The 25,679-nt window shown below is 41.8% G+C and overlaps 1 protein-coding gene across 5 annotated transcripts in view; it reads left to right on the top strand.

The window, feature by feature from the left end:
• Positions 1–25,679, top strand: part of znf536 (zinc finger protein 536) — a 336,960-nt gene that overhangs the window by 266,750 nt on the left and 44,531 nt on the right. For all 5 annotated transcript variants that reach the window (XM_028578215.1, XM_028578234.1, XM_028578208.1 and 2 more), the window contains 2 exons: positions 2,961–3,119; positions 13,800–15,554. In XM_028578215.1, the coding sequence (XP_028434016.1) occupies positions 2,961–3,119; positions 13,800–15,554 (1,914 nt within the window). The remainder of the gene's footprint in view (positions 1–2,960; positions 3,120–13,799; positions 15,555–25,679) is intronic.

The raw sequence follows: 25,679 nt of genomic DNA, 5'->3' as shown, positions 1-25,679 counted from the left end.
AGTACTTACATACTTTTACTTAAGTAAAAGGATCTTAATACTTCTTCCACCGCTGCACGTGTTGTGCGTACCTCTGGTGCCCCCACTCAAATTACACACTGGCACGAAGAGTGAGGAATCCCACCCAAAGTTCAGTTTTACCTTTCTTTGTAGTGTGTGTGCGTGCGTGTGTGTGTGTATGTGTGTGCGTGTGTGTGTGTGTGGGGGGGGGGTGAATGTGTAAAGCCCATTTATTATTGAAGGGCTGTTATATGCCAGGAGAGCACACTCTCATCCTCTCAGTAATGTGTCTTCCTCTTACAGGAGCACTATTAACCCTGACACACAAGGACTGTGTGTGTGTGAATGTGCGTGACAGAGAGAGACAGACATGCTGAGCTTGTTGAGCTTGTGTGTGTGTGTATGTGTGTGTGTGTGTGTGTGTGTGTGTGTGTTTGGAACTGTGGTGTGGTGTTTGTCCTGCTTCTAATCTGTGTTTTTTTTAATTTGTTTTTATTTTTAGCCCCATCTGGGGTGGGCAGGTGGGCTACTGTCTGCTACACGATCTGGGGAATCTTTGCCAAAAGGGGATCTGTACAGTAGACCCCTCGAATATGTTTATGAGGAGGCGACTATGGCTACAGTATGGTGCAGTCCTGGACCGAGCTCCGGGGGGAATTGTAGTCGCTTTTATTTATTTCTTTTCTGTCCACACAGGCCGTCGTTTAAACGCATTCAAATTAAAATGCAAAAGGATACTGTGTGGGGGCCGCCACATGATGTGTTCACACAGTACTGAAATTATGCAGAGAAATTATATGTTCACCTGCGATAATACACACACAATATGTGTTTGGTGTAAACTGCGTGAAGCTGTATCATGAAGGTCCCAATATTTGTCACGATGTCCAGAATTTCCTTGAAAACGTTGCAATTTTTAAGTGGATGTACATTAGGTAGATTGAATGAAACACAGTGCTGTTTTCAATTTTCCATTTTAACAACCCAACAAATTTTATTACTTGTCATTTAATTGAATTTTCGGGAGGGCCAGCCCTCTGTCCCCGCTATACAAGTGGAAATAATGGGCAACCTTGTTGAATGCCTCCTCTGTATAGGACTTGTTTTTGTCTTCCTCCACTCCTCTTTTTTTTTTTTTTTTCTCCCACTTATCTCCCAATCTCTGTGTAATATCACATGTTGTTTAAAACAATGTGGTAAGCAAGGTCATTTTAAACAGAGATCCACAGTTTAACATCTGCTTTAAAAAAAAAAAAAAAAAAAAAAAAAACTGTCTCCCGGCTTCTTTCCCCCCGCTAGTACACAGAATTAAAGCGCACTGTTGCCAAGCCCAAGTAGAAGCAGCTGGTATTTAGTATCTGCGTATTGTCACAGACTTACATTTAGGTCGCCTTTCACTTTCAGTTGTGATAAATAGCCTTCAGCCTGATAGCAGTGTTGCTGAATGGAGTTGTGTGTTTAGTGTCAGTGTGGAAGAGGACTTGCTGACTCGGGTCTTTCCATTCTGTAAACCTTATTTGACTCCCCCCCACCCGACAGAGGAGGGGTGGAATGGTGGTGGCATAAAAATTCACCAGAATGCAGGACACACATATATATATATATATATATATATATATATATATATATATATATATATATATATATATATATCTGCACATTCCGTTTGGGTCTGCTCATGAGCACAGAGTTCCTGACTTCCTGCACTGGCCACTAACTTTCCCTACACATTCCAGATGAATAAAAATGTGGCAGCGTGCACCAAAATGAAAAAAAAGAAAAAAGAAATATTCTCCTATGAATTTTGCCTTTGCTGTGAAATCCATAAATCTGTGGTGACAGTTTTGCGCCATGCAGCTTGATGTTGAACCTCAACGAATCAAACCCAAACGCTATTTGAACTGGTACAGATATTTTTAATTCAACAGCTTCAAGAGTACGAGACGTTGCGAGCATCTGTTGTGTACTCCTCTTTTGTTTCTTTCAAGTTTCTTTCCTTTTCTTTTTTTTATTTAAAAACTTATGTCAGCACATCACAGGCTCCTAACCAATCGCAACGACGCGGCCACCGTGCACAATCTGATGATGGCACCCTCACCTCCGATTATGCTGCTGTCAACACATTCCCAAGTTGTCGTCACTCATCTTTCGAAATTCATATTCGGAGGGTGATTGTGTTGATAACAGACTGCTCTTGCACTAAACTGTGCATCATCGTTTTTTTGTTTTTTTTTTTTGGGGGTGGGGGAGGGGAGAGGAGGAGGGTGGCGGAGGGGCTGGGTCAAAACCGTTATCACCCTATCATATCTCTGACAGCTACCTGTCAAAATCGGGTCGCGGGGAAGAGATGCGAGGAGATCCTACGATGCTGACACAGCCCAAATCTCCCTCACTTTGCTTCCTTTTTTCTTCTTCTTTTTTCCCTCTTGCTTTCTTTCTGTCTTATTTTGCATTGTTAATTTTCACCGCCATCCGGCATATGCTTAATAGGAATGATGATGATAGCAGGGATAAAAAAAGAAAAAGGCAGGAGAACGGCGAGGAGGAGGTGGTGGTGGCGCAGGTGGTGGTGTCGAGGGTGTGTGTGTGTGTGTGTGTGTGTGTGTGTGTGTGTGTGTTGAGTTGAGGTGGGGGCTAGGGGGTGGGTGGGTGTATCTCAGGACTATGGTGTTTCTAAAGGAACTGATAAGCTCAGCGTTCTGTCACGGAAGGGGAAAAATAACGCGGCCCGTGAGCCCCGTTTGATGCGCTCGACTTTCTGTGGCATTCGCACATTCGCGCAAAGGGAAACGAGGGACAATGACTGACACACAGAGGGGAAAGAAGAAGAAGAAGTAGAAGGGGGAAAAAAAAACAACAACAGCGTGTTGTGATGTGTGGAGGGCTGGTTTGAAGTGGCACTCAACACACCTTTCCATTTGTCTCTCCCTCCTTGTCTCGTCTCTGTGTGCGTGCTCCAGATGTTGGGGAGGACTTGGGGAAGGCAGCGGGGAGCATCCAGCCGTCTCTGTCCCAGCATCGGGAACGCAGCGTGGGCTCGTCCTCCAAGGATTGTCCCTACTGTGGCAAGACCTTTCGCACCTCCCATCATCTCAAAGTCCATCTGCGGATACACACAGGTCAGTATATATTTAAAAAAAAAAACAGCCAAGCGCAGGCATGGAGTGCATTTCTCTCCAGCGATTGAAACATTTATTGTACTTCATGCAACATTTACTTTCCTACATATACTGACATTCCCTTCTGGGTTTGGACTGACATATTGGTTTATGAATATTGGCCTAATCAGATATTGGAGTCAATCTGCCTCTAAAATATGATGGATGTGATGCAGATGAATTGATTGCGTGTTGGTTTTGTAATTGATACTGCATTACTTGTCTCTGGGAAGCCCTTTGTCTGGAATTCTTCAAAGGCCCAGACGAAAAAAGTAATACTTTAAGGCAGGGGTCTTCAACATGGGGTCCGGGACCCCTAGGGGGTCCTCAGAGTCAATGCAGGGGGGCCTCCAAATTATTAAGTTTTTAAGTTTTTTTCAAAAATTAAAAAGTCCTAACATGAATCCAACATATTATTAGCAAATACAGTATAAATCTCAACTGATAATAGGCATACTGGCCTATAGGCAAGATATTCACTAAGGTAGCCATCCACAGATACAGTTCATCAGATTCACTGTGCCACATGTATTTAACATTATGTGTAGTTACGTAGTTTAACATTAAAACATGATTTATAAAATCATGCTAACAATTATTAGGCTATTTTAATAGCCTATGCAAACAAAGGTATGAAGGCTTTAGGCCGCCCTACATGTTATTGTAGGCCCAGTTTAATATGCAACTTAATTTTCTATGTAGCAGGGGGTCCCTGTTCCATCTCTCTTTCAGTTAGGGGGGTCCTTGGCTTAAAAAACGTTGAAGACCCCTGCTTTAAGATACATTTCTAGATATTGAATTTAAAAATGAAGAAAGAAAGAGACACCTTCTTACAGTACAAACTACCGCCAAAATGCATAGATGGTCACACTTTCCAAATCGCAGTATGACGATGCCGTGAAAAAACAAGCAGGACCCTAAAAAAGCCCAATGATCCCAGTTCATCATACCACGCACTGCAGTTCTCACCTAAATCATAATCCTGTTTAGTCCACGAGATGTAATCCCAGAGATCTTTTTCCGTGCGGTCTTATCAGATGTTCGATTGTAAATGCATGTTATTCAACTCGACAGAAATACAAATAAATGAAACTACTCACGGCTAGGAACATGCGTTTCCTAACAGGGTCCCTCATCGAGGCTTAAGGCCGTTATTCCGTTTTGTTTTTTTTCCATACTCGTTGCATTGAGCTCCAATTAACACAACAAGGGTTCAGTGTCCTCCAATGACATCACTCCGAGGGCAATTTCACACTCGCTAACTCTCAATAACTTGGAAGCCAAAACAAAGCCGGCCTGTCCACAGTTTAGGGATATGTGTGAGATGATGTGCCTAATAGATTTAGCTTTATTTTCCAGTCAAGCGTCCTAACCCCTCTGAGCTGCGTTCTCTCTCTGCCCATACATCTCACCAAGCAGGGCTTCCGGGCCCTTCTGCTTGTTGCTGGGAGGTTAAGGCTGCAGTCAGAGTAATGATGTGGACTGTGGACGGTAGCCAGAGATCTAACCCTCTTCAAGGTACAAACGCCCCACTGACTATCCAGGCTAAAGTCACAATTAGACCATGCACAGGTCACCTTACAACAAGGACGCCTACTCCTGGCTGCTGGGCCCCGCCGCAGCCTCTCAGTTCATCTCACAGGGAGTTACACTGTTAGAAAAGCCAGTAGAAATACAGCCTAATATACTATATCAATTTGAAAGGAATTTTTCATTATGATTTTTAACAGCTGTTTTCCGTAATTAGATTTTTGGATTAACAGAATTGTCCGTTTAAAAAGGTACAGAGGATGTACTGTAAATCAACGGATTTTTTCCCTTAGATTAAAAGAAATGTCCGTAAACTTAACCTTTGTGCTGTCCTTCCGGCTCAAAATTTCAAATTAACACTTTTTTTGCCGTTTTTTTTAAATGTTTTTGTCTTTTCCGATGTTTTTGTTTTTTTTTCTCAACATTTTTGTAGCATTTTTCAACATGTTCTGCACTTTTTTTCCCCACTACCAACAGTATACACTGACAACAATTTATTACCACTATTTTACACTCATTTTTGGAAATTATGGTCAATAAACCTCTTGTAGGCTATCTGAAATTATATCTAACTTTTGAGTTAAAAAAGCAGAAAGTATGAAATATTTTGACTATTTAAGATCAGAGGATGTTAATGGATAATCACAGACTGTCAAAATTAAGTCAGAATAAAGCTATCAAATTAAATAAAACACCCCAAATTCAATAAAAGTAGTGAATTGATCCCTAAATTTGACTTGTGAAGAGCGTTTCATGGAACCTTCTGTTTTACATTTTGTCAATTGTCTTGAAAGAAACCCAAATGTTCTGATATAAAAACTTTGAAACTGGGTCAAGTTTGACCCTAGGACAACAGGAGGGTTAACCGAAAAGGTACTGGTAATTTTCTGCCAGGACATTATCCATTTTTCTACAGATTTTTTCTTTCTCACAGGGTAGTGTTTCCAATCTGGAATGGGTGAATTGTGATATTTAGACACTTGGCCATCTTATTGCTGGAGAATAGTTAGTCCAGATTAGGGCTGAAACTAACAATTCTTTTCATTGTGGATAAATCTGTTGATTATTTTCTCAATTAATCAATTTGTTAAAACGTTTTGCCTTTAAAAGCCCAAGATGACGTCCTCAAATGTCTTGTTTTGTCTACAAGTCAAAGATATTCAGTTTACTGTCACAGAGGAGAGAGGAAACTAGAAAATATTCACATTTAACAAGCTGGAATCCATAAAAAAATGACTCAAAATAGTTGGCGATTAATAAAATAGTTGACAACTAATCCAATAATCTTTTCAGCTCTTCTGCAGATTATATGTATTTTCCATTAATCTATGATTTGAATGATTAATTGAAATTAAAAGTATTGTTAATTAAAAACACTATCACCAGAAAAGCATGTCAATATTGGACCTTGGCTAATGTTCTTTTCAGTTTTTTGCTTTCTGCGACCGGATATGGTTAAAGTTAAGGAAAGATCGTGGCCACCCAACACACCCTTACTTTCCGTCCTAAATATGCCATTTACAAAACATATATGACAGAGAGAAGAAGCAACACAAAGACTGGCATGTGTGCTTCATAATTAACTTATGTGATTAATCAAACATTAACCCTTGTGTTGTCTTCCGTTGGACCATGCACTTATCATCCTCCCGGGTCAAAACTGAACTTTTTCTGACGTTTTTGTCTCTTTTTTTGACCCTTTTGGCGAGTTTTTTTCAATGTTTTTGGCCCCTTTTTACACTTCCTTTCACTACCATATATGAACACCACTAACACCAACTTAATTAAAAATTGAACAGAACACCCAAAATTCCATGAAAGTAGAGATCCGATCTTTTGTCGTACTTGCAATGGGTAATTACAATTAGGTAGAAACAAAGAAACCCATATTGCTGATACAGACATTTAGAAAACGGGTCAAATTTGAAGACAACACAAGGGTTAATGTTTTTGCGGAGAGAATTTCTACTGATAACTGCAGGGTTTTCACGTGATTAGAGGTGCCGAAACGGAACACAGTAACCACCATTTGTCCAGTCAAAGCATCCTTGAGCAAGGCATTATAAGATCCTTGCCTACAGGTTACACAGATCACCTGGATGAGAGTGACGCCGGATATCTGTAACGTAAAAGGAAAAGGCTTTATTAATTGCCAAAAACATAGTTCTTTTTTGAGATGTTTCTGTTTTCTGTCGTGCACTCATATCACAGTGAGTGATGCAGGGGTGGAGGAAGTATTCAGATCCTTTACTTAAGTAAAAGTACTAATACCACATAGTAAAATTACTCCATTACAGGTAAAAGTCCTGCATTGGAAAGTATGTAAGTATCATCAGGGAAAATGTACTTCAAGTATTGAAAGTAAAAGTACTCAATGCAGAAGAATCCTCCCATTTTAGAAAGTGGAAAGGATCCAAACAGTTGTGTGTTTAATGGTCTCATCATCTCAGCTGGACTTCTAGTCCGTTATATTGTTGGCTACTTTAATTTATAATAAAACATCAGATTTTATAAACGACATGTGTTTTGTGTGCAAAAATCCTAATCTGTAAAGTAACTAAAGCTGTTAGATGAATGTAGTGGAGTAAAAAGTACAATATTTCTCTTTGAAATGTAGCGGAGTAGAAGTAGAAAGAGGCATGAAAAGAAAAGACTCAAGTGAAGTACAAGTAGCTCAACATTTGCACTTAAGTAGTGTACTCGAGTAAATGTACTTAGTTACATTCCACCACTGGAGTGATGTCATATATAACTAAGTCAAATAAACACATGGTCTTTTTTAGAAAAATTAAGATTTTAGAATAAAACACTATTTTGTGGCTAAAACTACAATTAAGAAACAATCCAGTCATTTAGAGTAATTCCCCTATCAATCAAAAATGTACACCCCTCCATTGCTCTTGATGTTCTTGAAAAGCTGAGTCCCACCGCCCTGACCTTTTTGTCAGTTTCTTCGCTTCACGTCGAAGTAATCCTCGAGTGCCAGCAGAGAAGCAGAGGCTAAAACACTGAAAAATCAATCCTTGCTTTTCTTCTTATTCTCCTTCTCTCTCTCACTTGCCTTTTTTTTCTCCCATGTCCATGCACTTTAAAGGCAGAAAAGAGACCACCCGTACTGTAACCCCCCCCCATAATACGAGGAACACAGTGTAACTCAGATCTGCAAAGGAATTAGAGGAATAGCTTTTAAAGGGTTACATGCTACAGTAACACGTCTGGTGTATAGTCACATAATTAGGAAATAGCGCATCCAGGTCACAGCCGGGCCATCTCCCAGATTCCCTCCAGTAGCTGGGGATCGTGGTGGTTTTCAGGGGCATCTGTTATCTGGTGGTGAAAGACCTGAGTTATGTCTGCTTTGAGTCGTACAGTAAGGACACCCATGAGGGCCATATTTCATCATGGAGGAAGCGGAGGCCTCGACCTAGGCCTGGCGTTTACTCATTTGGCAAAACACACACAGACAAGTAGGTCCATGTAATTTCATCCACACAGTACATTTGACATTTATCCATTCATATCTCAGAAACACAAACAAATCAAATAAAACGGCTTCATCTCGAGGCCTGTTCACCTTGGAGCAAAAGTGGGAAAAGTTAGCAAGGATGTTGTCATTTTGGATAGGAATGCATCTCTGGCCGTGCGCCTATCTAAGCACAGCTTTAGCGTAGTCTGGAGAAAAAGAGCTTGATGCATCCCCAATATGTGGCCTTTAAATCATTGCTATAACCTAATCACACCAGCCCCACTGTGACATCCTGATTACATCCGCAACATGGCTTTTTTGCAGCGGTTAAAGATCCTTCTCTGTGCTCCAGTGACAACGCCTGAGAAATTCACAGATGATGGGCGAAGCGTCCCCTTCATCCTAATGCAACGTGAGTGACACAATGGAGTTGCTTACCGAGCCGGTCGAGGCGGCATTGTGCAAACGCAACGCGGAGATTAATGAGCGGCTCGCACCAGCTTGAAAGGAATGAAGTGAATTTAAATTTCTCCAAAAGTTAAAGAGCTAATGTTACAGTATTAATTTCCTCTTGAACAGTGAGTGGGAAAATATCCATTAGCAAAATTAACCACAGTTTTCTAGGTAGCTAACATTGTGCGGCTGTGGCGCTACAGTGTGGGGCCACAGCTAATGAACACACTGCAGAGGGTGATATTTCATTATACAAATTAATGCTCACATTTTAATGGGAAAGTCACATAATGAATCTAGGCTTCAGTGACAGCAATTAGAGGCCCAGATTGTCCCCTTCTGGACAAGGCACTATTTAGCAGTAAGCAGCTGTGTGTAAAAAATAAAAAGGTCCTCGCTCTTGACAATAGTCACACATAACTTCAGGCAGGGTCGCATAACCAATAAGAGTCCCTGCTCACCTTTAAATGAGGGGAGAGGGAGACAAAGAGGGGTTGGGGGGGTGGGGGAGAGAAAGAGCAGAGGCAGGACTTGGTCATGTCACTTAACCTTAACCTACCCTTGTAATCAGGATGAATCAAGAGGGACCTGTGATCTCCCTCTCCATTCCTCTCACTCCTCCCTCCATTTTTCTCTTCTTTTTTCCAGTATCTCCATCCTAATACGTTTTTTCTAAGTGCTCACTTTTTTTCAGTTTGTCTTCTCCATTCCCTATCTCCACCATATAGCATCTTCAACACAATGACAATGCTAAATTTCATATATTATAGCATGATATATCTTACTCCTCTGTGGGCTTTCCAAAGACAAACAGACATTGTAATATAATGGATCTGGCCTATAATATACTGTGTATATATATATATATATATAAAAAACAGTATATAATTAGGGATGCACAGATACCACTTTTTTCAGAAAAAGTACAAGTACTTACATTTGGGTACTTGCCGATACAGAGTACCAGTACTTAATAATACAATTAAAGTAACACTTACTTTGAAAACATGCATAATTTGCACATGAATGCATTATTACTTTTTGAGGTGTACCTGAATGCACCATGAAGTCCCGTCGGTGCCCACCCAATGGTGCCCGTTGTTTGTTCACATAACTCACGGGGAAGGCAAAGTGTTGCCACACCGGTGACTTCAGAAAAGCATGAGGATTTAACAGTTCTGAAATAGACTGGTGTTGTGCCAAAAAATATCCCCTGACGAAATTCTCCCCCCCTTTGCATTTAGCGGCATTTCCAGTTAAATTTAGCAGAGAAAAGGTTACTGCAAGAAGGGTAAAGAGCACCGCGAGGTTAGGTCGTTTCCGCGGCCGTTGCAGGTCAGATTAGCTGAAGAAATGTGACGACGACGGTTAAGTTTAGGCACCAAAAAGACTAGTTAAGATTAGAACAAAAAGAAGGGAGGGTTAGGGGGGATATTTTCAGCACAACACCGGTAAGCTACTTTGTGTCTTTAGCTGCCGACTGTTGGAATCCTTGCCAGTGAAATACAGCCAGACATTAGACCGTTTAGCTTTAAGCTTTTTAATCATGTTTAAGCTAGCTGTTAGCTACAGTAGGTTAACGTTACTCACTGCCAAGTGTAATCTTAACTAGCGTCACATGCAGTGATACGTTAGAGTGGTAGCCTATCCGGTGCGGTTGTTTCGGAGTAGTTTAACGAGTACACGAACACTGTATCGGACCAGTATCAGTATCGGTAACGGCGCATCACTAACCATCCTGGTCCTGTAATGTTGAATACTCGAATACTAAAGTACTAATCGTGTTTATCCGCAGCTAAAAATAGTCCCCAACAAATGTAGCCTACTATACTCCGCACATTTGCCATTGGGTGGACCCATTCATCCAAGTTCCTGAGTGTCTATACAGTGCAACTATGGTGTCACTTTCCCCTCTGAGGCGATTATTGGGGGCCTTCTCAATTCACCGCTAACCACTAACTTTAGCACATATACTTGAAACAGATGTAAAACAGCTTCTTTCCGTGATTCAGTCCCTCAAACATCCCTTTGGTGTTCCCCCATTCTTCCATCCAAATGGAAATTCATCTTCCAGTATGTCATATCTATTAAGCCATTTTAATTGCCCCTCTGTACAGGTTTGGGTTATTTATATTTACTTGTTTCTATGGTGCCGTCACAATTCACACAAAGCCAGATGAAATCAGTACATTCAACATGAAGTATAAACCTAGTATGAAGGAGCAGATCCCAGTACAGCAATCAGGAGAAGAATTATTTATTGCCACAAAGGTGCCATTTAGATGTTTATGAATTCTTTAGGAAACCATGTTAGTCATGCATTTTATTTTACCCTTCTATCGTTCACTTTTAGCAGGAACAAATGTCCAAAGTAGTTCAGCAAAGCCAAGATGGACAACAGCAAAAAAAGTTTACCGTTCTATTTTTAACTCCCAAATAGCAATTTTCTGGTTTTGTGGCGGCAGTGATCTGTCATGTGGCTGGGAGGTTGTGCTGTTTGCGCTGATATCAATTAAAAGTGGATTAACGGGTACATAATGACCTTTAGCAGTAAATTGTGTGTAATGTTGCAAGGCAGGATACAGTATATTCCCCAGATGTCACACCAGGCCCCTGACGTATGATGGAGCAGATGTCTTCGCCAGTCCAAATGGCCCTCTAAGACACAAACACACACACTTACATACACACAGGCTCAGGCCCGACAAGCATGCATAAACATGTGTTCACACACATTCCAAATGGTGCACACACAAGTACGTAAACACAAGTAGATGCAGAAATGCACTTGTCGTCTGTCTGGCTCGCTCCAGATATATTTAAATGCTTAATTTTAATGGAAAACTGGCATAAACTGATGGCTCTCCGAGGGCATTTGTGTTTATTTCCAGTTTGCCTTGCTCAGTAAACATCAAAGGAGAGTGTCAAACGTACAACCTTCTGTGCTTTTCATTCTCGTTTTAGATATGTAGATGGTACATTAATCTTTATTTTCCCCGCATGAACATTAACAACCTCTTATAAGGAAAGAAAAGACAGAGGAGGGGGGGGGGAGATCAGATCAGTCTAATTTCTGTCTAATTTGGCTCCTAGAATATCATTTTGTCCAGTTAGAGGAATTGAGAATGATCATTTGCATCAGGGACGTTTCCTTATTGAATCAGCACTGAGCCTCTGTTCGGCAGCTCACAGGAGAAGCACTTATTGGGTTAAAAGCTCATCTCGTATGGTTTATTTTAAATATACTCTATGCTTCATAGCCACTCTAGCGTAAGATAAAAGATATCAGGGCTATCTGGCTCTCAGCACGCTCTCTTTCTCTTTTTTTTCTGTCTCTCTTAGTCTCTTTTTTTCCTCTCCTCAGCGTTTCCACCTTCAATTCATTCTTTTGTATACCCTCCTATTCGTTTCTCTCCTGTATCAATATTGTATTGAGTTGGTGTTTGTGGCCCTTTATTTGAGAACTCTGCAGTAGGTCTGCAGATCGCAGTCTTTTTCTGGAATGGTGCCCTCTAAATAATGATAAATTACTTGAGCAGTATGCCATTTGCTAATTATATCCATGATTTACTACACAGCCCGACTTAAATCATTCAAACCAGCCTTGCGTAACAATGCCTTTTTTTTTCCTTTTATAAAATGGTTTCCATGTGTATAATCTAAACAGTTTATGGCCCCATACTGTATATATAGAAATGTGCATACACAAAAAATTACAACCATCCCTTTTTATTTCTTTTCCCACCAATCCCCTTCTCTTTTCACACCGTCACTGTTATCCCTCTAACAGAAATTCCACTCTGGGAACTTTTTATATGTATATATATTTAAAAAAAAAAAGAAAAATCCAGCTTAGCATTTTCCCCCCTCTCTGTTCATTGTTTAATGAATCCAAATCTGGCTCAGACTCCAAGCCTATTATAATTGCTAGCAGGATGTGTTCTATTTCAACATAAGTATCATTCCAATGGAAGCCTCTGCCACTACTGGCAGAATAATGCTGGTGTTATACCATTATGAAGAATATTCATTAATATGGATGCGCAGCATGAATAAATATATGTAAATGTTACACAACAGATTCACTCCTCTTTTACCGTAATATAAATCTCTTTGATCTGTGTACCCTGTAGTGAATCATATTGTTCTTTATCACAGGGCTTCACTGCAACAAGCATGTGGTTCACATATGCAGCCGGCACATTTCTTTTTTTCTTCTTTTCTTCTTTTTTTTGTTATTTAAACTCACTGACTTGTTTTTGCATCGTAGTGTATCATCCATATTTTGTTCCACAGTGTGGCAGTGGTCGGGGAGATGTTATGGCATGGCTGATTTATGCTTCTCAAGATAAACTGCAAATAGGGAACGTCCCAGAAATTGCACTCTCATCGCCAAGGCACAGGCCTGACAGCAAACAAGGCCAGAACAGAGGCACGATGACCCCACTGCAGGCACACACACATCCATGCACACACACACATACACACACACAAATATACCCAGCCGCACCCTCAGCCGCAGCGCTTACCCGTGCAAACACAGATAACATCGAGACAGTTTTGTTGTCAGCTGAAAATATTATCTCTTGTAGTGGACTGAAAGCACCATATGGTGAAATGTTTTTTTATGGTGTTGATGTGAGTGATGGCTCACTTGGTGGAGCTGGATCGACCCATATTCAGATGCCTACTCCACAGCCCCCTGTCCCAATACACGCACGCACACATGCACATGCATACACACACACACACGCACGCACGCACGCATGCAATAACACACCCACACACGAGTGAAGCAGAGCCGATGTCTGTGAAAGAGCAAAGACATTGTAGATTGAAATCTTTATCACTTTGTGTTTTAGTTTTTTTCATTCTAAGCTTTGTTATTCTTTTCTTGCCTCATCCTTTTTCCAGGAGTTAGACATTTGTTTTGATGCTAACTAAAAGCGAGGCAATTGCGAAATATCCTCTTATTTTTTTTAATAGCAGTTAATGAAATGCCTCTTTTTGTGAGCTCTACCCATTTGACCTAATTTTCTTTGTTCAGGGAGGTTACATGACCCTGGGGTCCACATTCCCTGCTCCAATAAATAGATTTTGATATCCAGTCAATCTAATAATCAGGTTAATTATTCACTGTTTTTCCTGTCTTTTTCCCTTTCTGTTTCTCTGTCTCTTTCTTGGCCTCTCAGGAGAGAAACCCTACCGGTGCCCTCATTGTGACTATGCCGGCACCCAGTCTGCCAGTCTGAAGTACCACCTGGAGCGCCACCACCGTGAGCGTCAAAACGGCTCCACCACCTCAGGCCCATCCTCTTGCCACGCCCCTTCTTCTGACCACAAAGAGGATCACGGGAAGACAACCGGTGGCGGCATCTTTGCTCGACCGGACGTCCTACGTAATGTTTTCAAGAGCATGCCTCCCAACCTAGACTTCAGGGCGGGTCCATTGCTGCCACATCAGTGGGCAACGGCCGGCATGATGTCGCCGCACGACCGAGATCGTGAGCGCGGAGACCGCCGCTTTGACTCCGCCTCTTCAGCTGAGAACATGAAGACTGCTGATGGCCCGTCCGCCCTGATCTCAACGGCGACAGATAGCTTCTCCGACCTGAGCAGGGCTTACCAAAGCATGATGGGAAACGGAGTCCACTTTCAAGGTTCTCTCCAGGCCTTCATGGACAGCTTTGTTCTCAGCTCCATGAAGAAGGATACGAAGGACAACCAGAATCAAGTCCTGCTCCAGGCCCAGTGCTACCACGACAACGGCGAGCCCAAAGCAAAGCGGGCCGTCTCGGTTGACCAGGAAAGAGAAGATAAGGCTGAAGCCAAAAAGAACTCCGAGCCTGGCAAACCTGGGTCCCAGTATGAACCTCTCGATCTGTCTGTGTCGGTCCGGCCTGAGTCCGCATCCGGATCCCTCCCCGGCTCTTCAGTCACCATCCATGATAACGTGGCGTGGCATGGCTGCCTCTTCTGCTCCTTCTCCACCTCCTCATTGGAGCTCATGGCTCTGCACCTCCAGGCCAACCACCTGGGTAAGGCCCAACAGCAGCGCTCCGATACAGGCAAGGAACTTTACGGAGAGACCCCCTCCACCAATCACTCCTCCAACACTAAGATGTCTGGTGTGGTCCTTGACAAAGATGGAGACAGAGATGGAGAGAAAAGCCAGGGAGGCTGGAACAACCACATGGACCAGCCCTACAACCCCTTCCAGAGTGACTTCTACAGGCGCTTTGGTGGCTTGTATGATGGATCCCCGAGGGCCAACCAGGGCCTTCAAGCGTATTTAGCCCCAACAGAGCAGGGTCTGGACCTACCAACCCAGGCCTTTGGAGGAGCACCTTTAGCTGGGGATGACCACGTCGTTGAGAAGGGCTCCCGTGGAGACATCGAAGAGGACCAGGTTGGATCGGATGACGAGGTTGCAAAGGCTGGGGGGCGCAGTGCCAGTGAGACCCCCTCAACCACCCCCAAGAGACAGCAGCAACATAATCACTCTGAAGAAGAGGAAGAGGAGGGAGGAGCGGGTGAAGAGGAGGAAGACAGAGACGAGGATGGGCAAATGGACGTGGAGAGGGATGGAGAAGGAAGTCCAGCTTCAGACCACCTCCAGAACCACTCCAAACATCTCCAAGAAAATTCTCTGCCCCCAAGGGGTGGAGGTGGTTTGGCAGCATCTTCCTCTGCCATGACACCACTTTCTCTGGTTCCCAAAACCAAGAACCAAGCTTTGCCACTGGAGAAGCAGTGGCAGCAGGGCCTGGCCCTCCTGTCTCCTGGAGGCCCCCAAGGACTCTTGAAGGCTGAGCAGCAGAGTCACCTAGAGCAGCAGATGAACATGCTATCTGTCCTCCGAGCCTACAGCAATGACAACCTCCCTGCATTCAACGGCCTGGGCGGCGGAGCATCTACAGGGGGCATGAAGAGGCCAGATGCACCTGGTGAGTGGTTTATCTCCTACTGGCACTATAACTGCTGTAAAGCACACACACACACACACACACACACACACGTATATTCACAGACATCTTTACCAGTAGAAAACCACACATAAAAAGTCATGACTGCACACGTGTTTGAAACGCAAATTCAATTTTTCCCAGCACTGCATACACAAAAACACTAAACACACAAAACAAACACATATCATTTTTTTTTTTTCTGACACCCACAAAGGAATCTCAGACACCCACTAAAGGTCTTGAGATTGGCTCTGAAGTGATTTCAGCCTTATTTCAAGCAAGTTTAGAAGCTATCAGCCTGCCGACTAGCAACAGATTAATCTTTATTACACGTTTATATTACTGGAAGTGCAGCGCCTCCCTCCCGCTCCACAGCATGGAGGGAATAACCCTGGATGAGTAAGAGCAGGACCTCAGCTCCGCGTGCCATCTCCTCCACATGTCTCTTAACTATCTTAGTTCTCATAAAGCCGGCTCCCAAAAGCCCATTACTTTATAAGACTCGTCGATCTATGACCCTGTGAAAAATGAACTGTCAACTTTCATGATTCTGCTAAGGTTACATCCGCTCCTTGAGACTGAAGAAGGAAATGCTGTTTTTCTTCTTTTTTTTTACAATGCTCTTTGGCGGATTAGGGGTGGTTACTAAAGTGTCTCTATACAGTAGAAAGAAAGTAAAAATCCAAAGTTGGTGCTGAGCTGTGAGACAGACTAGAGACAGGGAATACATGAACAGAGGAAAATGACTTGCTCCGGTGGTGTTGGCTGAGATCTATCAGTGACAACTCCTTCACAACGGAAGTGAGACATTTGTTTAGACTGAGTAGGCAGTTGCCCATATTTGAATCAAACTTGCAAACAGCAAAAATATGTATTTATTTATTTACAGAAAAAGGTTTATTTTGTCAGATTCGATAAGTCCCAGACACAGTGTGTTGTAATGCGCAATGTTTATTTATCTGCTGTCTCTTAGCTAGGATGCCACATTTTGCACATTTTGTCCGATTTTATATACAGATAATTTGTTTCTAATCTTAGAAGATAGAAGATATAATCATCTATAATAGTGACCCCTTTTTTTATGAAGCAATGCAGCTAAATGTGTTCATCTGACCTTTCCATGTGACAAAATATTATCCGTTGTCATGGAGCCAGGCTCTCTGCATAGCTTAACATTGTGGCAGCATTTTCACCAAGATTGATATATGATAACATATACTGTATATACATGTATACTGTATAATCGAGAAATACCTTTGTGTAAGAATGCCGTACTTATTGTCTAAAGCTTTGTGTGGGCAGTTCCCTTTGCCACTAGGAATCCTTGACCTTTACAGATAAGGCTTTCTCTGTTTTTACACGTTAGTTTCTCCTAGTCTGACTGTAATTGTAAACAGTTATTTTGTATGCAGCTTCTTGTCAATTGATATTCACCATTCAGATATCTGGGAGGGCACTAAAGACAGCATAGCAAAATATAAAAGATTGCAGGAAAATCAAGACGCGCTGTGGTGTGCTTGAATATGAACGTGACTGAGTTTATGTACTTCATTTCATCGTTTCATTGATCATACAGGAAAGGATTGAAAGTAAAAGGAAGTTACAGTTAAAACGGGCCTGACTCAGTTTAAAAACTGGCTTCCAGCAGGTTCCTGTTCTGCAGAAACAGAGAACATAGAACACAGTTACGGCACTTGAAGACAGAAACACTTGGACAGGACATTAGCATGGGCTAGACAGATACAGACAACTTAAAAACAACAATACAGGCAGTGCAAACAAGACTTGGACAATACATGAACAGTCAGTGAGTGCAAGTGTAACTCTTGAGAAGGAACAGTTTGCATGACTTGGTTTGACAACGCTCATACAGCTTCTCGTACAGCTTTCAACAGCTGCACGTATTCATGCAGGCGCAGTAAAGGGCAATTTGAAATCACTGTGAACCAGAATGATAGTCTGAAAGGAAGATGCTAGAGTGGTATGAGGGGTCATTCTCAGGTTTCTTCACAAAGTTAACATACATTTTAGGCTCTCGGTTGTCTTTAGGTGTGAGAATGTGAGGGGGTTTGTGTTTCAGCGTTAACCCTGCGATGGACTGCATGCCGCAGGTCCCATGTGAAGCCACAGCAACAAGTGTTTCTAGTACTGATTTGATGATTACAGTCTCTCCACTTCAACCACAAGTACTTTCACAGCTACTGCTACAAACAATTAGTAATACTTCTTTCCCTGTGACTGCTACAACTGCAAGTCCTTCTAACACCACAGGGGCTCTTATTGTTATGAACGTTATTAACCCTCAGTTTGCTATTTCTCACATGACTTCTTCTATTACTACAATTACTTAAAATGACTACCACTCGTAGTACAAAGACTATTGCTATTGCTCAGTGGTAAAAGACATTTTCTGATCTTTCATTTAAGTAAAACTATCAATGCCACAAAGCCAAAAAATAATTATATAAATAATTCCTGACCCATATTATATCATAGTATATTATATTTTATTATAATATATCATATTATTTAGGGTTGCCAATCAATTAAAATATTTAATCGTGATTATTCGCATGGTTGTCCATATTTAACTTGCGATATATGTTCTAAATGTAGTTTAAAAGGGATATTTTTCAAGTTTTTAATGCTCAAATGGTATTTGAGACAGGACGTACTCCCCTGGTAACTCAGTTCACATCGACAGTACAAACATATAACGTTAGTCTTGTGGAGAGAACCATCTGGAAGGGCTCTGAAACACAATTTGACGTTCAAAGGACCCTTTTCTTTATTAATTTCTGCTAAAGGAGCTTTGTTTCTGCTAGCCATCCAAGATGTTACGGCTGCATCGCTTCCTGATTTACCAAACTACGGAGCACCCCGAGGCCCAAGTCACAGAACGTGCTTGTGTTAATGATGCGGAAAAAAACCAAAACATTCCTTTTAAGGAATTTGCGTTAACTCGTTATTATCGGGTTCATTTTGACAGCCCTAATTGTATCATAATATATATTTGACTTTATGGATGCTAATGCATTAAAGAGGAAGCAGTATTTTAATACTGGCCAAAGTGGAGCTATTTTAAGTACTTATTTTTTTCTGTTGAGTAGTTTCCTCTACAACAAGGGTTCATATTTTATTAAATGGAAAATTGAAATAGCCACAACTGCGGCCAAATAAATGTAGCGCTGTAAAGATACATTTGTCCCTGGAATGTAGTGACGTACAACTATAAAGAAGCATAAATAAAAATAAAAAATAGTCATCTCAGAACTGTAATAAAGTTCCGTAAACGGTACTTGGGTACATTATACTTCTTCCACTGTTGTTAAGACTACCATTGTTACTACTATCACTGCTGCTGGGACTGCTGCCAGTTCTGCTACACGTGTGTTTAAGCTTTGGATGAGAAAATAGACCCTCTTGTTTCATAGTAAAATTACATTCCCTCTTGGTGAGTCCACTTGTAAACCCCTTGTGTTGGGGGGTCACCCACATTCCACTGTTATTTGGTGGGCGGGGAAGGTGGGGGTAGCAAAGACAGCCGCAAAACTCAATTCAGAGCTGGCAAAATGTGATTATCTGGAGTGGGTTTGCATTAGGTTTGTATGCAAATACAGCATAAATCATTAATATCGAAATTCTCCCTTGAATCCGTGGGTGGTGTTGTAGGGCACGCGCTGCACGTCTGGAGTGGCCGTCTCTTCATTAGTATATCCAGAGAAGGGGGGGGGGGTTACAATACACATGAATATGCTTGCACTCTGACACATATACACATCCACACACACACACACACACAGATTTACACTGTCTGTAGTATTAAACCACACCTTCCTAAATTGGCCCAGGAATTGGATTTACCAATAAATGTCATTAACAGCTTCAGTGGCCCTGAGGTCTCTGTAATCAGACAAGGTATCTGGTTACTGAGGTACAGCGTGCTGTGCAAAGATTGATATGAACCCGCGCCGTTTGCTTTACTGTAGATGTGCTTAACGCAATCAATACTTGGCTGCAGTGGAGACCTATCTATAGCCATACATTATCAAACTTGAAGTATTACATTATTCAAACAGTGCTGTACATGCCATGACTGCTTGCGAACATTGCACCTCACATCGTATTACTTACATTACCTCGGCCTCCCTCCCTCGTTCATTTAATATATTAAATGTGGACCGGGAGGACTTGAGAAGGTTGGGATTGACAAGCTGGAGTGAAAGTGTTGATAGGAGTGTAGGACATTTGGATGAGCGAGGAGCGAGGATTCCCGGAAGGACAAAAAAACGGCAGAGTCTCGTAGCCGAGCCCCTCTCGCAATTTGGGAAGCGGGCCGTACAGTACACGTACAGAGAGTTAGTGGATAGGCAAGAGAAAGAACAGAGATTGAGAAATGCTGTTTATTCTCACATCAATTAGACCCATCACTTCCAATTAACAAGTGCTCTCACATTGGGCTCTATAGTAAGTAGGTGTTGCTGATAAAAACTGTCTTATAGAGTCCCCTCCTGTACACACATTAGATGACGGTACAAAATGTCTATTTTTGTGGACTTGAGAGGATGAACATGTATGGCGCCGCCTCAGTGTCACTGCAAAGCAGCGAAAAGCACAGTAATGAAGCAACAGTAAAAATGGAGTCGCTTGAAAGTGGTGATACTGTACATAATTTAGGCACTGGGCAAGGTCTAGCTAGTTACTTTGACATACCCATACCCAGGGTGTGATTTGTGAAAAAGGCAAAGAGGGTGGATGGTTTTTGATCATGCAAAACAAAACATGCAAGAATGAAATCCCCCTTTCAATACCATGGATATAGTAGGCCTACCACTCGGCCAGCCGTGCCAAAATACGTATTTATGAACTTGAAAATTCAATGGAAGATAATCTCAAAATGAAATAGCACAACGTGGTGTCAACATGAATCAGAGCGCTTTCAAGACGGGATTGTTTTTAATCCAAACCATGATCTTTTCCCTAAATGTCATGTTGGTGCCTAAAGTTAACTGTCATCACCGCAATGGCGCTCTCATTTTCTGGCTAAATTCCACTACCATCCCCTCTGAAAGGATCGTCATCTGGCGGTGCCTGTAGCCGGCTCACAGTCACCTGTTGGCGGCTAAACAACTGCCGCTGGTAGCCGGCGTTAGACGTTACAGCGTGTTACATAGTTTAAAATACTTCCATTTTAGGTATATAATGGTCTATTGCAAAAAACTAAGAGGTCTTATTTTCCAGGCGCTGGAAAAGTCCTGGAATTAGAAAAAATCCTTTTTGTTGTGTTTAATGAACTTAATTATTACAGTAATCTTCTGTGGTTAACCTTATAACCTTATTTTCTGTAGCTGTTAACGTCACGTATCTCTAATATCGTTGATGCGTGACAACGTTTAGTTTACTGTCACGTACGTTTCTTTATTTTCGTTCCGTCTCTTCCCACGTGTATGCCAGCTAGCTGAAATTATGTTGAAATAGAGTTTGAATCTGATATGTTTAAATATCGCCGGCTAAGTGTACATTTAATATTTCATGGCCCTTAATAGCAGAAGTCATGGAATTTTAAATGATATCCATGAACAATGTGTGGTAACCCTGTACTCTGCACATTTGAGATATACACAATGATGCAGTCTTGCCTTTTTGTCCTACAACCCTAACGTTTCTGTGTGTGTGTGTGTGTGTGTGTGTGTGTGTGTGTGTGTGTGTGTGTGTGTGTGTGTGTGTGTGTGTGTGTGTGTGTGTGTGTGTGTGTGTGTGTGTGTGTGTGTGTGTGTATGTGTGAGTAAGTGTGTGTACTGGGTTAAGGAAGTTTCATCCTAAATACAGCACTGGTCATGTCACTAGTGGCCAATTACCTCTGTCAGTAGGAGTGTACTCCAGCCTGCCTTTATTGTGAGGGATCTGAACCCATGAGTGCTAAGGTCATATTAGAACAAAATGCAAGACATGTACAGATCACACACACACACACACACACATACACACATATCTCTATGTATGCAGAGAGGTGGAGGAGGAGAAGGCAACAATTGTGTGTACATGCGTGTGTCTGTGTGTCCGTGTGTGTGTGTGAAATGGGTTCTGTAAAGCACTGATGGCAACTAAAGACATATGGTGGGATTGGTGGGCTCGCTGTGAAGCGCAGATGTAGTGGATCAAAGTTGGCATTACTGGTGTAATTTCCACCTACTCTGGTTTAAGTGGAAGAAAGGTAGACATTACAAATTAAGCTACACACACACCTACACACACACACACACACACACACACACACACACACCTACACACACACACACACACACACACACACACACCACACACACATTCAGGTTTGTGGCACTATCTTTGTGGGGACCCGTCATTGACATAAAGCATTCCCTAGCCCCTTACCCTAACCTTAACCATCACAACTAAATGCCTAACTTTAACCCTTACCCTCACCCTAAGCATAACCTAATTCTATCCCTAATCCTAAAACCAAGTCTTAACCCTCAAACAGCCCTTTAAACTTGTTGGGTCCTGCATTTTGGCCCCAACAAAGCTGTCGGGACCCCCCAAGTATACTGGGGTTTATATACGGCTTTTGGACCCCACAAATATAGTTAAACAAGCCCCCCCACACACACACACACACATACATACATACACACACACACACACAAACAAGATACTAGATGCACATATGCTGGTCTGTATAACACAGAGACAGTAACCAAACCACTCTCCACAATTATTACACAATACTGAGGCCTCGATCAAATTGCTAAAAGTGGATATTTGTATTTTTTTACATGTTTTTAAGACCGCTCTAGAGCTTACTTAAATGATTTACGAGTATATACTAGGAGACAGCACACCATCTGAGGCATGATTTGGATTTATTTAAAAAAAATATATATATATATATATATATATATAATGGAGATGATGAATAATTTTGTTAACTGATGCAAAATGTTCACAGTAATTCATAATAGGTTATGTTTAGCCTACTATTTGCATTTTATTGACAGTGTTGATATATATTTTTTTCCTTTTCTTTGTTTTGCATTTACCAGGGTTGCAAACAACAAGAATAAAGCTGGCACTGATTTTGTTTGCAATCACTTTCTATGCTCCCTCATTGTCTAAATTCTCCCTATTTTTGGGGTTTATCAGATGTATGTTTGTCTACCAGCTGCATCAGTTCTTTCCTGCTGCAGTTTGCTTACTGTTTCCATTCCAACCCATTTTCTGTTACACAACCCTTATTTGTCAAGCCCAATTTGTATATTAAACATTAATATTTGATTCTTCTTAATTTTACATGTTCCTACTGGAAATATTAAGGATTTTAAACAAAATATGTTTTTGCAGAAGACCATAGCCCTGAGACTTTTTTTTAAAAGAATTAACAATGGGGTAACAATGGGGCAGACGTAGGGTAGATCCTTGTCTCTGACTGGCTAGTATTTATGACTAAAGTTATGATCACCTAGTTTCTCTTAAATGTTACTCTCACAATTGACTGTAAATAGGAGTAAGTCACTTGATGTGTTCTGTCAGTTAAGAACTTTTTAACTCCTAAATTGGGTTTTTTAGAGCAATTCTGATAAAGATTGGGCCTAAAACCGGGTCCTCTTTTCTGGAAATGTTTTTTATGTAACAATGTTTCCTATAATACATTGCTTTTTTGTTAAAGAGGTGGTAAAAGGGAGTCATTTATATCCCTTGTACCGCTTGGTCCGTAAAGTAAAAAATAAAACTTGCCGTTCGCTTTTATTTTTTAATCGCGACAGTAACCCTGGTCTCCTGGGGGTTTGTTTGACCAATATACTATGCCAACCTGCCCCCTTTACAGCCACTAGAGGGCGCCACCGTTATAAACGTAAATAAAAGTCGGACTTGCTGCTTGAACAAATGACATATGTGACATATGTATATTTTTGTGGCGGAAAGTCTTGCATTCTGACACACAAATACCTTCACACCTAACACACCTTTACTGGATGTAGAATCCATTTAGGTTTGGTCCCCAAAATGTTGGAATTTGGGAGGAATTTAACAACCTAGGGAAAATGGATATTGGTGAAAGTACCATCAAATACTGGTTACTGCCATGTTAACCACACCTGCCTTCAGTTTAATTAGTGGAAACTGGAGCAGCCCATTTTAAGACACAAAGCTTACCAACACTGTTAGTGGCACTGGCCATCTCCGTCTCCTTACAGCTGGATTCTATTCCCATTTAATATCTCTGTTTGGTCTGTCTGATATTAACTCACACACCTGCATGCATGTATACACCCCCCTCCCCTCCCACCACACATTTAAAACTTTTGATAATGCAAAACCTGGTAATTGCCAATAATACTGTCCTCATCAGGTGGTTAATTACCATGAATTTGGGTTGCTGTTTGTCTCTAGCAAACATGTGCAACCACACACATAAACACTCACACAAAATGCTTTGACAAGTGGAAAAGGCCTGGGGTACTTATTGCTCCCAGACACCCCTGTGTTTACTAATGAGCCAGACAGATAGCTTACCTGCACAGCGGTTATTATTCAGTACACTTAAAAGTAGGTCTGAAAGTTTAAAAAGGTGACACCCGAAGATCCAAGTGGGGGCAGATTGGCGCATACGGTCTAATTTGGTATCGTTATTAAGGATACAAAAAGGCTATGGATCGATCATTCGTGAAGCAATCAGTCATCACTGAGGTATGCTCAGGTGAAACCCATGCAAAGAGCACGGTTGTCATCTCTGAGCTGAAGGATAATTTTGATTTATTACAACTTGGGTCTTATTTTTGTAGTTTTAGCCCTTTTGTATTGGTTATAGTAACATTGTAGTCACCAAAGTAACTGTTAAAGGTGTACTTCTTGTTGACGTTCGAAGTATTGCCAAACAAAACAACCTCGTCCGGTAGGACCAGGCTAGCGGGTTCGGCAACATCTCACGGAGTTCTGTAGCCGGCGTCACGTGTCCAGCCGGTGGTCGCCTAATTTCGTAGGATGTCATAGGAATCGGTGTGAATACATCTTCATACAATATCGTAAGAAACCGCTGATGGGAATGCGTTGTTTATTTTACACAATTCCATTCCTGATCAGATGACTAGTGTAGCGTGGTTTCGGGTCAAAATTCCTGCTTGTGTCACTGGACCAGGTTCTTGTAAACCGCTCAACCAGGTTTAAAATTCGAGCAGGGTTTGACCGCTGATGTTTCTGTGTTCAGACCAAAGCAAGTCCAGCAGCACTCCTTTCTGTCTTCTTAGATCCCTTCGTTTAACTTTCCCACACTTAGGGTCGCTTAATTTCGTAAGATATCATAGGAATCGCGGTGCATACATTTTCGTACAATATCGTACCAATTTGTTCATGAGAATGCATTGTTTTCTTACAAAATTCCCTTCACAATCAGATAATCCGTAGTGTGGTTTTGGGTCAAAGCTCATATAGAAAAAGTCTTGCTTGTGCCACTGGACCAGGTTCTTGTAAACAGCTTGAGGCAGATTTTTAACTTCAAGCAGAGTTTGACCAATATGTGACTACGTTTCTGTGTTCAGACCAAAGCAAGTCCAGCAGCACTCCTTTCTGTCTTCTTAGATCCCTTCATTTCACTTTCCCACACTCCGGGATCCTCCCTTTTTTTTTCTTTATCTCTCGCTCTCTCTCGTCTTCCTTTCTCTCCTTGTTGCTGGAGGGCACGGGCTCCTCCAGTGATTAAGCCGTCTGGAGGCCTGTCTGTCTGTCTTTTACTGAGAAGAAGGAGAAGAAGAAGACGACTGTCGGTGATACACTTCCCCCGGCTCCCATTGTGTGCCTCCGCCGTGCCGAGATGACAGCTTTGACAGCTGGCGAAGGCGAGGTGCTATTTCACATGTGCAACAACACTGCCAGTTTAACTTGTGCAGAGGTGAATTATCACCTTGTCACCTAAAAGTGCAAATAGGGTAGTTTTACAAAGAGCAATTAAGTGTAATAGCTGCTGTCAAGCCCCTAAAGATGGTACCTGTTGCTCTCTGACTTTTCTCCTCGGCAGATGTGATAACTCCAAAAATATTTCCCCACCCTTGGTAAGTCCCCAGATATCAACGGCAGGCCTTGCTGAAAAGG

This window comes from Perca flavescens, chromosome 1 (assembly GCF_004354835.1).
Source record: "Perca flavescens isolate YP-PL-M2 chromosome 1, PFLA_1.0, whole genome shotgun sequence".
Taxonomy (NCBI): domain Eukaryota; kingdom Metazoa; phylum Chordata; class Actinopteri; order Perciformes; family Percidae; genus Perca; species Perca flavescens.
Note: the sequence above shows the minus strand (reverse complement) of the source record. Positions and strands in the feature narration are given on the sequence as shown.